The sequence below is a fragment of the Triturus cristatus genome, chromosome 3_2 (genome assembly GCF_964204655.1).
Source record: "Triturus cristatus chromosome 3_2, aTriCri1.1, whole genome shotgun sequence".
In the NCBI taxonomy this organism is placed as follows: domain Eukaryota; kingdom Metazoa; phylum Chordata; class Amphibia; order Caudata; family Salamandridae; genus Triturus; species Triturus cristatus.
Genome location: NC_140584.1, coordinates 1,197,922,930 through 1,197,936,925, shown reverse-complemented (window position 1 = coordinate 1,197,936,925; position 13,996 = coordinate 1,197,922,930). Strand labels below are relative to the sequence as shown.

General features: G+C 47.9%; 1 protein-coding gene across 6 annotated transcripts in view; it reads right to left on the bottom strand.

The window, feature by feature from the left end:
* Positions 1-956: 956 nt before the first annotated feature.
* The window catches only part of LOC146859432 (beta-galactosidase-like), a 356,754-nt gene continuing 343,714 nt past the window's right edge, over positions 957-13,996 (bottom strand). For all 6 annotated transcript variants that reach the window (XM_085650133.1, XM_085650132.1, XM_085650130.1 and 3 more), the window contains one exon: positions 957-2,397. In XM_085650133.1, the coding sequence (XP_085506259.1) occupies positions 2,173-2,397 (225 nt within the window). In that variant the 3' untranslated portion in view covers positions 957-2,172. The remainder of the gene's footprint in view (positions 2,398-13,996) is intronic.

Here is a 13,996-nt window from a genome sequence, read left to right as displayed (position 1 = left end):
AGACGGTATCGAAGGCGGCCGAGATGTCCAGGAGGATGAGGGCTGCAGTTTTGCCTCGGTCGAGGAGGGTGTGGACGTCGTCTGTGGCAGCAAGGAACGCGATCTTGGTGCTGTGGCTGCTTCGGAAGCCGGATTGGGAGAGGTCCTGGATGTGGTTTGCTCTGATGAACTCAGAGACTTGGGCATTGATGGCCTTCTCGATGACCTTGACCAGGAAGGGGAGAAGCAAGATGGGTCTGAAGTTCTTGAGGTCCGTTGGGTCGGCAGAGTGTTTTATCAGCAGGGGGTTGATCTCTGCGTGTTTCCAGTCTTCCAGGAAGGTGGCGGAGTTGATAGAGCAGGGAATCTGAATCGACTATCAATGTAGAAAAAACAAAAGATTTGGGTCTTTGGACAGCACGGTTATGTTCACCCGGCTGCAGGGTAATGTCCAAATGGATCTGTTCATTAATACAAACATTTTGTGGTAATTTTCAGCAGCTCGCTTATATGGAAGCAGCTGTATATTGTCATGTACCACATGTTCACTGTCGTGTCTGGGCACACAAGATTTATTGTAGTTTTATTGGCTATTTTCAGAAGTTGATGGTGCAGACATTTGGGTAAAATAGTTACTGCAGCTAAATAAGTTTGTGTTAACGGCTTACGGTATGAAAGTAAAGAGAAACAAGGCTCCTGGAATACGAGGGGGTCTGAGAGGCATCGTAGGCCAGAGCGAGGAAGAGGGTTGAGGCAGGGCTCAGGCCCCAGGAGACAAGTGTCCATGAGTAGGAAGCATTGGTAAACATCAAATCCTAGAGGCAGAAAGAGGACTGTGTTAATGATGTCAGACTTGGCAAGTACCAGCCCTGACAGAGAGTCTGGAATGTGACAAATCAGAACTGTAATTTCATAATTAAAAGATTATTCAGGGTATGGTACACAAGTGAAGTCACTTCCAAAAAAACGATAGAAAAGAGATTATTCACTTAAATCTTTATTGATAAGTTCAGAAATCAGACTCCACAACAATCTTGTATAAAAATCATAAACTGCACAAAAGCTAAATAAAATTGACTGGGCTTTTAATTAACGTCCCATCTAATGGTGCAAGTAACAGTACTAATATGCTGGCAGTACTCAAGAAGAGTAGGTACCCAGGGCACATTGGTCAGTCTAAGATGGCCTGGGTATCCAGGGTGCTTCACTGTAATATTGATCAACCTTCTGTTCCGAAGCAGACCTTCTCGCCATATACTAGCTTTCAAATAGTCAGAGAAGGTCAATGTAGTGGCCATGTGGCTATAGCGGTTTCAGAAGCCAGAATTCAAGAGGGCAGAGCTGGCGACACAATGTAATGAAGTGGGGAGGACGTGGCACAAAAACATGGCTACAATCGCCCGGTGTTCTGTGCCCACCCACCTAGAAAGTCACTTTAGTGGGTCTCACCCCTGTGTGAGGTTGATGACTAAAGACAGGAGTGGAGCTAATATTATAGAAGCTTAAGTCAGTAACAAAAAGGACTTTAAACTGTCCAAAGTAACATCAACAAATCCAGAATCAGAATTGGAAGTGCATCACTCATGCTTGAGGGGGGGACCTGGCCTGGTCCACCATGCATCCATCAATTCTAGTAGATCCGCCAGTGATCTGATCCACCAGTGCTCCTTTCCACCAGCACCTTTTTGGTCTCATACTTAATCACATACGTTTGTGGGCTCCCTTCCAGCCTCAGATGCCGAGCACTTCCTGTCCTGTTCCTGGGCCAATATTCAACTGCTCCAAGCAGGGGGATGCTCATGAGACGTCATCCCTCACTTATCCCAAGGACCTTCGTTTGTGGTCCCCTAGGAGCTTGCCCTCTTGGAATACCATGGGCTGATGTGGGGCACCTTATAGGATCAGCACCAAGGTCATTACAGAGGAATAAGAGTGCCTGTATTTGATAGCACTGCATATATGTGTGTGGTCTGGTTTGAGTTACTAGTGCATAGAATGGTCAGGTGTGCATGTACCGTCTAGCTCTCAGTGCCGTGCTGAGGCTATGTTCCTTTGTGGTCAGACCAGTTGTGTGTTTGAGAAGGCATTCAAGTGTCTTTTGGCAGCATCAACGTCCTGTGACTGTAGTTCGAGGCTGGGCATAGAGGGCTTGTTGTGAAGGTACTTTTTCTGATGTGGACGTGCCATCTCCTCTCAGTTGATCCCTATGACCACTTCATACTTGCTCCAAGTACCATTGAGAATGGGGCGGTCGATGAAGAGAGCCCACGGGTTGGCTGGAGCGCCCATCAGCTCCAGGAGGGTGATGTTATTGGGGCGACTGGCTACCAAGAGGGTAGCGGGCACAAAGAGGGTCTGCTGGGGACCTTTGGCTGGCCAGTAACGCCCAAGGTTAAATCCGTTAATCCATACCTGGCCCTGTTAGAGAGAGAACCATGAGGAACAGATTAGGATACAGATTTCAGTGGTCTTCCAAGCACAGCAATCAATACCAAGGGACACAACAACACCATCTTCAGAATAAACATAACTGAATTAAGCCAGAGGGCCTGCAAGAAGGTATCCAAGCAGTGAAACACTGCATGACAAACAACCGAATTAAACCAGAGGGCCACAGGAGGGCACCTGAACACTGAAACACACTGCATGTCTAACAACCGAATGAAACCATGGGGACACGGGAAGGCACCTGAAACACACTGAATGACTAACAACCAAATGAAACCAGGGGGCCACGGGAAGGCACCTGAACACTGAAACACACTGCACGACTAACAATCGAATGAAACCAGAGGGCCACAGGAGGGCACCTGAATGACTAACAACCGAATGAAACCAGGGGGCCACAGGAATGCACTCGAACACTGAAACACACTGCATGTCTAACAACCGAATGAAACCAGGGGGACACGGGAAGGCACCTGAAACACACTGAATGACTAACAACCGAATGAAACCAGGGGGCCACAGGAATGCACTCGAACACTGAAACACACTGCATGTCTAACAACTGAATGAAACCGGGGGGACACGGGAAGGCACCTGAACACAAATACAAAGCATGACTAACAACCAGACAAAACAAGGGGGGTATAGGAAGGTGCACCAGTGAATACCAGAACATCACTCACAGCACTAACTATATTATTCATAGAAAGAATCCTACCACAGCTGAGCACCCACAGGCATTTAAAATAAACATCACAGCACTGATTATATCATCACCAATCATCATTATGTGCTGTAAAAATTCACGGAGGGCACTGTGGGATGTTAATTACAGGATGACACCCACACCCCAGAATGCACTCATCCTCCACATCACAAACTAAATGAACCTACAGCAAAATGCTCCAAGAATTAAAAATAAACATTGGCAATACCAACAGGTCTGGCTTATACCGGATACTGCAGACACTGGTGACTCATATATGCATTGTTTCATTCATCCTTGCACTCAAGCATCCATTCCTCCACCGACTGACTCGTTCTTGCATTCAACCATCCCGTCCACAATTAAACACACTCACACATCACACACTCACCAGGATCACACAAGCTAAATTAAAAGAATAAAAGTATAAAATATGAGAAAAATGCTGCAGCTTAAATCTGGTGAGCATATGCCTGCAATAAAAAATTAGGACAAAATTAACATAGCAGCAGACGGTCATCTGTAGATGATATTGTCCATAGTGTTTCATTGCTGTACCAAACCAAGATGATTGACATTACTTCTCATCTTAGTGGCCATCTTGGAATGATAAAACAGTGATACACTGAGGACAGCACCACTCAAAGATGGCCACCTGATCTAGAAGCAGTGCTTGTGTGGAGGATGTGGTGCACTGCAGATGAATTGGCCATAAGTGATATGGTGCCCTGCAGACAAAGTGAGGGGCAAGTGAGCTCCCAGGTAGCACTGCCTGGTGTGTAGACAGTAGTCTAAAAAAAGCAAATGAAAACAGAAGGAAGTAAATGAAAGCGGACCTACAAAAGGATGAAATGGAAAAGTAAAGGATGTGCCTGAGACGAAGAGCACTCAATTTCAGGTGATGCACATATGTCCTAAGGTGAAATTCTGTCACTCACAAAGCACAGTCAATTGCTGAAGTAGTCTGAACAAGTACACCCCCGAACAAGCGTCTAAACCCAGGGTTTATTTGGGGGAGGTAGGAGGGACCGACCCCAAAACCCTTGTGCGGTACGGTACTCTATGAGCTTCCATGTAACAAAATACCTGTATGCTGGCTTTATCACTGTAATAGCAATTCACCCTGAAAAGCCAGTTGGTTTAACATATGCTCTTCACAATAAAACAGTGCGGCCTGCTGCCTTTGTCATAACTTTTAATAATAAACAACAAAGACTTATGCCAAGTGATCAAACTTCACCCCAAGAACCAATCAAGCCTATACTCCTGATAATCCTTCCAATAGGCTTTTCACGGTTACCTCCTCAGGCTTATAGTGTTGACAGTGAGCTTTCCCACAAGGTAGTCACAAGCTGCACAGCAATAAAACTAGAAATATACACAAAATTATATTTGGCAAAAAATGTACAATCTCTCTCAAGAGGGGTTGACACAAATGATCACAGTACAAATCTATCCTGAGAGTTTGTCAGAATGTAATCCGCGTGAAAAACCTTATGTGATCAGGTAATCCGTGAGATTCCCTTTGATAAAACCTCTCTAAAAGGCATGACCACTGTGATAACAATCTACTCTTTAAGGCCTATTGGCTTTAACATCTGCTCTTTACAATCGATTTTGCAGCTCTATTGCCATGTTTAGATACTTTTCTTAACAGAGCAGATAATGTCATCTGACCTTACCTTTCCTAATGAACCAATCAGGCCTTGATCAGTGGCCTTTCACCAACCCCAGCCGACTGTCCTGAGCATAAGCTTTGCCGAAGGGCAAAACAGGCCTTCTTTTCCGAAGACGCACACACCTTCAGCCAATCAAAAGATTGTAAAGAGGCAGATCAACACGTGGGTGGAGCCAAAGCCCATCAGAGGTGGTTCCTAAAGCTCTTTTTCTGGTGATCACATAAAGTCAAGTGACAGATGTACCGTTAAGCCAGACCTAACACCCTCTGCATACCCAACCCAGTGACCTGCACAGCTGAAAGAGAGTCTTGTGTGGTGTTTGGAGTCTAACACTCTTTGAAGCACAGAAATCAGAAACAGAACCCTACAAAGATATGCACCAGCACAGAAGAAGGCACTAACGACCTCTGCATTTGGTCCACCAAAGCAAGGCAGGAGGAGGCCACATCACCTGGGGCACCACAAACATGGCTGAATCCCACACCTGGATCAGTACTATTCAAGAGACAAAGAAGGTGACCCCAACATGCCTGCGACACCCCAAAAGACATGTCAACCCAAAACAAGCTCAGCTCAACAAAGCTACAAGACTGCCTTGCAATAAGGGACCCTGGTACAAAAGAGATACCGTGCCAATCTCTGCACCCCTAATGCTGCCCTCTGGACCCCTGACACTATCGAAGGGCGAACCAGCACTTAAGGCAAGTCCTAGTAATCAGGGCACCTCGCAGTAAACTCCAAGCACCCACAGCACAGTCGGAGGGGACACACCAGACCGCAGGTTGTCCTACCAATGTAAGCACCTCAAGTTCTGCTCCATCGACCCCCAGTACTACAGAGTAAGACCCTTCACAAGAGGCGTTCAGGGAACGTCTGTTTACTCCAGATGCTGCTCCATCGGCCCCCAGTATTAGAGAGTGTGACCTGGTACCGGAGGAGTTCATGGAAAGTCTCAGTACCCCCAAATGATGCTAAATCAACCCGGAGTAATACCCAGCACAGGAGGCGTTCAGTGAAAGTTTCAGTACCCCAGATGATGCTAAATCAACCAGAGTACTACAGAGTGATACCCATAACTGAAGGCATTCAGGGAAAGTCTCAGTACCCCCAGATGATGCTAAATCAACCCTGAGTACTACAGAGTGATACCCATCACTGAAGGCATTCAGGGAAAGTCTCAGTACCCCCAGATGATGCTAAATAAACCCTGAGTACTACAGAGTGATACCCATCACTGAAGGCATTCAGGGAAAGTCTCAGTACCCCAGATGATGCTAAATCAACCCTGAGTACTACAGAGTGATACCCATCACTGAAGGAGTTCAGGGAAAGTCTCAGTACCCCCAGATGATGCTAAATCAACCCTGAGTACTACAGAGTGATACCCATCACTGAAGGCGTTCAGGGAAAGTCTCAGTACCCCCAGATGATGCTAAATCAACCCTGAGTAATACCCAGCACAGGAGGCGTTCAGTGAAAGTCTCAGTACCCCAGATGATGCTAAATCAACCCCGAGTACTACCCAGCACAGGAGGCGTTCAGTGAAAGTCTCAGTACCCCAGATGATGCTAAATCAACCCTGAGTACTACCCAGCACAGGAGGCGTTCAGTGAAAGTCTCAGAACCCCAGATGATGCTAAATCAACCCTGAGTACTACACAGTGATACCCATCACTGAAGGCGTTCAGTGAAAGTCTCAGTACCCCCAGATGATGCTAAATCAACACTGAGTACTACAGAGTGATACCCATCACTGAAGGCTTTCAGGGAAAGTCTCAGTACCCCCAGATGATGCTAAATCAACCCTGAGTACTACCCAGCACAGGAGGCGTTCAGTGAAAGTCTCAGTACCCCCAGATGATGCTAAATCAACACTGAGTACTACCCAGCACAGGAGGCGTTCAGTGAAAGTCTCGGTTCCCCCAGATGATGCTAAATCAACCCTGAGTACTACAGAGTGATACCCATCACTGAAGGCATTCAGGGAAAGTCTCAGTACCCCCAGATGATGCTAAATCAACCCTGAGTACTACAGAGTGATACCCATCACTGAAGGCATTCAGGGAAAGTCTCAGTACCCCCAGATGATGCTAAATAAACCCCGAGTACTACAGAGTGATACCCATCACTGAAGGCATTCAGGGAAAGTCTCAGTACCCCCAGATGATGCATAATAAACCCTGAGTACTACAGAGTGATACCCATCACTGAAGGCATTCAGGGAAAGTCTCAGTACCCCAGATGATGCTAAATCAACCCTGAGTACTACAGAGTGATACCCATCACTGAAGGCGTTCAGGGAAAGTCTCAGTACCCCCAGATGATGCTAAATCAACCCTGAGTAATACCCAGCACAGGAGGCGTTCAGTGAAAGTTTCAGTACCCCAGATGATGCTAAATCAACCCTGAGTAGTACCCAGCACAGGAGGCGTTCAGTTAAAGTCTCAGTACCCCCAGATGATGCTAAATCAACCCCGAGTACTACCCAGCACAGGAGGCGTTCAGTGAAAGTCTCAGTACCCCAGATGATGCTAAATCAACCCTGAGTACTACCCAGCACAGGAGGCGTTCAGTGAAAGTCTCAGAACCCCAGATGATGCTAAATCAACCCTGAGTACTACACAGTGATATCCATCACTGAAGGCGTTCAGTGAAAGTCTCAGTACCCCAGATGATGCTAAATCAACCCTGAGTACTACACAGTGATACCCATCACTGAAGGCGTTCAGTGAAAGTCTCAGTACCCCCAGATGTTGCTAAATCAACACTGAGTACTACAGAGTGATACCCATCACTGAAGGCTTTCAGGGAAAGTCTCAGTACCCCCAGATGATGCTAAATCAACCCTGAGTACTACCCAGCACAGGAGGCGTTCAGTGAAAGTCTCGGTTCCCCCAGATGATGCTAAATCAACCCTGAGTACTACAGAGTGATACCCATCACTGAAGGCATTCAGGGAAAGTCTCAGTACCCCCAGATGATACTAAATCAACCCTGAGTACTACAGAGTGATACCCATCACTGAAGGCATTCAGGGAAAGTCTCAGTGCCCCCAGATGATGCTAAATAAACCCTGAGTACTACAGAGTGATACCCATCACTGAAGGCGTTCAGGGAAAGTCTCAGTACCCCCAGATGATGCTAAATCAACCCTGAGTACTACAGAGTGATACCCATCACTGAAGGCGTTCAGGGAAAGTCTCAGTACCCCCAGATGATGCTAAATCAACCCTGAGTACTACAGAGTGATACCCATCACTGAAGGCGTTCAGGGAAAGTCTCAGTACCCCAGATGATGCTAAATCAACCCTGAGTACTACCCATCACTGAAGGCATTCAGGGAAAGTCTCAGTACCCCAGATTTTTTTTTTTTTAAACATATTTTTATTGCCATTTTCATATTTCACACATCGTACATCATAGTCTCAGTACCCCAGATGATGCTAAATCAACCCTGAGTACTACAGAGTGATACCCATCCCTGAAGGCGTTCAGGGAAAGTCTCAGTACCCCCAGATGATGCTAAATCAACCCCGAGTACTACCCAGCACAGGAGGCGTTCAGTGAAAGTCTCAGTACCCCAGATGATGCTAAATCAACCCTGAGTACTACCCAGCACAGGAGGCGTTCAGTGAAAGTCTCAGAACCCCAGATGATGCTAAATCAACCCTGAGTACTACACAGTGATATCCATCACTGAAGGCGTTCAGTGAAAGTCTCAGTACCCCAGATGATGCTAAATCAACCCTGAGTACTACACAGTGATACCCATCACTGAAGGCGTTCAGTGAAAGTCTCAGTACCCCCAGATGATGCTAAATCAACACTGAGTACTACAGAGTGATACCCATCACTGAAGGCTTTCAGGGAAAGTCTCAGTACCCCCAGATGATGCTAAATCAACCCTGAGTACTACCCAGCACAGGAGGCGTTCAGTGAAATTCTCGGTTCCCCCAGATGATGCTAAATCAACCCTGAGTACTACAGAGTGATACCCATCACTGAAGGCATTCAGGGAAAGTCTCAGTACCCCCAGATGATGCTAAATCAACCCTGAGTACTACAGAGTGATACCCATCACTGAAGGCATTCAGGGAAAGTCTCAGTGCCCCCAGATGATGCTAAATAAACCCTGAGTACTACAGAGTGATACCCATCACTGAAGGCGTTCAGGGAAAGTCTCAGTACCCCCAGATGATGCTAAATCAACCCTGAGTACTACAGAGTGATACCCATCACTGAAGGCGTTCAGGGAAAGTCTCAGTACCCCCAGATGATGCTAAATCAACCCTGAGTACTACAGAGTGATACCCATCACTGAAGGCGTTCAGGGAAAGTCTCAGTACCCCAGATGATGCTAAATCAACCCTGAGTACTACCCATCACTGAAGGCATTCAGGGAAAGTCTCAGTACCCCAGATGATGCTAAATCAACCCTGAGTACTACAGAGTGATACCCATCCCTGAAGGCGTTCAGGGAAAGTCTCAGTACCCCCAGATGATGCTAAATCAACCCTGAGTAATACCCAGCACAGGAGGCGTTCAGTGAAAGTTTCAGTACCCCAGATGATGCTATATCAACCCTGAGTAGTACCCAGCACAGGAGGCGTTCAGTTAAAGTCTCAGTACCCCAGATGATGCTAAATCAACCCCGAGTACTACCCAGCACAGGAGGCGTTCAGTGAAAGTCTCAGTACCCCAGATGATGCTAAATCAACCCTGAGTACTACACAGTGATACCCATCACTGAAGGCGTTCAGTGAAAGTCTCAGTACCCCCAGATGATGCTAAATCAACCCTGAGTACTACAGAGTGATATCCATCACTGAAGGCTTTCAGGGAAAGTCTCAGTACCCCCAGATGATGCTAAATCAACCCTGAGTACTACCCAGCACAGGAGGCGTTCAGTGAAAGTCTCAGTACCCCCAGATGATGCTAAATCAACCCTGAGTACTAACCAGCACAGGAGGCGTTCAGTGAAAGTCTCGGTTCCCCCAGATGATGCTAAATCAACCCTGAGTACTACAGAGTGATACCCATCACTGGAGGCATTCAGGGAAAGTCTCTGTACCCGGGATGCTGCTCCATCGATCCCCAGTACTAGAGAGTGGGACACGGCACAGGAGGAGATGAGAGACAGTGTCTGTATCTTAGATGGTGCTCCAAGGACTCCCCAGTACTACAGAGTGAGACCGAGCCCAGGAGGTATTAAGAGACAGTCTCTATTTGTTAGATGGTGCTCCAGGGAATCGTTCAGTACTAGAGAATGCGACCCAGTGCAGGAGACATTTAGAGACAGACTCTGTATCTTAGATGGCGCTCCAGGCACCCTCCAGAACTAGAGAGTGAGACTGAGCACAGGAGGTGTTGAGAGACAGTCTTGGTATCTTACATGGCGCTCCAGAGACCCCCCAAGTACTAGAGAGGGAGACCGAGCACAGGAGGCGTTCAGAGGCAGTCTCAAATAGAAGGTTCTCCAGGGACACCCACGTAGTAGAGAGTGAGTCCGAGCATAGGAGGTGTTCAGAGACAGTCTATCTTAGATGGCGCTCCAGAGCCCCTCCCCCCCCTCCCCACCCAGTACTGGACAGTAAGACCGGGCACAGGGGACGTTCAGAGACAGTCTTTGTATCTTAGAGGCGCTCAAGGGACCCCCAGGACTAGAGAGTGAGACCGAGCACAGGGGACGTTGAGAGACAGTCTCGGTATCTTATTAGAGGCGCTTCAGGGACCCCCCAGGACTAAAGAGTGAGACCGAGCACAGAAGGTGTTGGGAGACAGTCTCGGTATCTTGGAGGCAATCCAGAGACCCCCTGTACTAGAGAGTGAGACCGAGCAAAGAAGGAGTTGAGAGACAGTCTCGGCATCTTAGATTGCGTTCCAGAGACCACCACCCCCCCCCCCCGCACTAGAGTGAGACCGAGCACAGAAGGCGTTCAGAGACAGGCTCGGTATCTTAGAGGCGCTCCGGGGACCCCCCAGTACTAGAGAGTGAGACCGAGCAAAGAAGGAGTTGAGAGGCAGTCTCGGTATCTTAGATGGGCTCCAGGTCCCCCCCAGTACTAGAGGGTGAGACCGAGCACAGCAGGCATTCAGAGACAGTCTCTGGATCTTAGATGCGCTCCAGGGACCCCCCCAGTACTAGAGAGTGAGACTAAGCACAGAAGGCGTTCAGAGACAGTCTCAGTATCATAGAGGGGATTCAGGGACCCCCCCCCCCACCCAGTACTAGAGAGTGAGACAGAGCACAGGAGGCGTTCAGAGACAGTCTTTTGGATCTTAGATGGGGCTCCAGGGACCCCCCCAGTACTAGAGAGTGAGACCGAGCACATGAGGAGTTCAGAGACAGTCTCTGTATCTTAGAGGAGCTCCAATGACCCCCCCCCCCCCCATACTAGAGAGTGAGCCCGAGCACAGGAGACATTCAGAAAGTCTTGGTATCTTAGAGGCGCTCCAGAGACCCCCCCCCCCCCACTCCCCGCACTAGAGAGTGAGACCGAGCACGGGAGAGACCCCCCCAGTACTAGAGAGTGAGACTAAGCACAGAAGGCGTTCAGAGACAGTCTCAGTATCATAGAGGGGATTCAGGGACCCCCCAGGACTAGAGAGTGAGACCGAGCACAGGGGGCGTTTAGAGACAGTCTCGGTATCATAGAGGGGATTCAGGGACCCCTCCCCCCGTACTGGAGAGTGAGACTGAGCACAGGAGGCCTTCAGAGACAATCTTTGTATCTTAGAGGCACTCCAGGGACCGCCCACAACTGTACTAGAGAGTGAGACAAATCACAGCAGGCGTTCGGAGACAGTCTCGGGATCTTAGATGCGCTCCAGGGACCCCCCAGGACTAGAGAGTGAGACCGAGCACAGGGGGCGTTCACAGACAGTCTCGATATCATAGAGGAGATTCAGGGACCACCCGTCTTGGAGAGTGAAACTGAGCACAGGAGGCCTTCAGACACGGTCTTTGTATCTGAGAGGCACTCCAGGGACCCCCCCACCCCTGTACTAGAGAGTGAGAGCGAGCACAGAAGGTGTTGAGAGACAGTCTCAGTATCTTAGAGGTGCTGCAAGGGACCCCCTGTACTAGAGAGTGAGACTGAGAAGAGAAGGCATTAAGAGACAGTCTCAGTATCATAGAGGGGATTCAGGGACCCCCCACCCAGTACTAGAGAGTGAGACAGAGCACAGGAGGCGTTCAGAGACAGTCTTTTGGATCTTAGATGGGGCTCCAGGGACCCCCCCAGTACTAGAGAGTGAGACCGAGCGGAGAAGGCGTTCGGAGACAGTCTCTGTATCTTAGAGGAGCTCCAATGACCCCCCATCCCCCCATACTAGAGAGTGAGACCGAGCACAGGAGACATTCAGAAAGTCTTGGTATCTTAGAGGCGCTCCAGGGACCCCTTCGTACTAGAGAGTGAGACTGAACACAGCAGGTGTTGAGAGACAGTCTCAGTATCTTAGAGGCGCTCCAGAGACCCCCCCCCCCGTACTAGAGAGTGAGATTGAGCACAGCAGATGTAGAGAGACAGTCTCAGTATTAGAGAGTGAGAGCGAGTACAGAAGGCGTTGAGAGACAGTCTCGGTATGTTAAAGGCGCTCCAGGGACCCCCCCCCCCCCCACTAGAGAGTGAGACTGAGTACAGGGGGCGTTGAGAGACAGTCTCGATTCAATAAACTTTATTTCGATTCATAAGTAGAATCATAAAAGTATACACAGATTTAAAAAGATTACATAAAATTGTTAAAAAAAAAACACGTAATATATTATATTAAGAATGAACTTTGTATCCTGGACATGCCTAGTTTTTCTAGACCATCGGGTATACCCACCTTCCAAGGTACAGGGCGCCAAATGAATGTAATTGATTTCGCTATGGTCTCTAGCAGGTATGCCCACCTTGTTAATGATTTTCAGATTAAAGTGAATCCTGCTAGTGACCATAACCCCTTAATCTTCAGTCTGAACACTGTCCTTGAGAGAGTTCAATAAAATACAGCCAGAATCAAGGGGTCTCCTTAAAATGGGATAAGGTAGACGCAAGGCAATTGGAGGTCGAGATTTTTAAGACAAATAAGGCAGGGATAGATGCTTGCTTAACCCCCACCACTGAGCCAGATTTAATAATTAAGAACTTTGAGGCTCTTCTAGGCAATGTGGCATCCCACCTCCTAAAAACCGTGGGGGGGGGGGGGAAAGAAATTGGATACAAATGGTTTGATGCTGAATGTTCCGCAGCACAATCAAGATTAACGAAAGCATTACATCAAGTACCACGGGATAGGGAGCTTGTTAGAAATTCTAGGAAAATGTACAGAGATGTCGTTAATAGGCGAAAATCAGATTTAAGGACAAAGGCATGGGAAGACTTAAGTGAAGCGTCAGAACTAAGGGATAGCAGGCTATTTTGGGAGATTATAAACCGCCCATTTTTACAGAGTGAAGAAAAGGGTAATATGCTAGTGTATATACCGGGGGATACCTGGGAGGCACATTATGGAAGAATTTTTAATCCGAATGAGGTGACGTTGTCTACTCTGAATGAGGGGGTCGGCGATTTCCATTTGGAGTCAGCCCAAACGCTTAGCCTATCACTTACTCTCTCAGAGGTAGAGGCTGCTTTAAGGAAGGGCACCATACTAAAGGCCCCAGGGCCCGATGCAGTCCCTTTAGACCTTTTTAAACACAATGTTAAGGTGTGGGCACCACTTTTATTAAATGTATTTAGAGCTATTGTGGTAGGGCGTATTCCAACTTCCTGGCAAGAGGCGGTAGTGTTACCGATCTTTAAAAAGGGTGACAAGGGTGATCCGTGCTGCTACAGACCGATATCATTAATAGATGCGTCTTGTAAGTTGATGGGAAGAGTGATACTGGCACGCCTGGAAACATGGGCTGAGTCATCAGGTATTATCGTGGATTCCCAGTATGGGTTTAGGAGAGGCAAAGGAACCACAGAGCAATGTCTTAATTTGGCTTTAATTATGGGTAAGTACATGAGGGCCAGGCGCAGTTGTATTCACCTGGCCTTCATGGACTTATCCAGTGCCTTTGACACTGTGTGCAGAGGAAAGTTGTGGCAAATGATGGAGACCATTGGGTTTGAAGAACCGCTGGTCATCCTGCTTCGCAGGCTCCATGCTGCCACAACAGTGAGGATTTGATATGGACCAGGTGGTGAGAAGA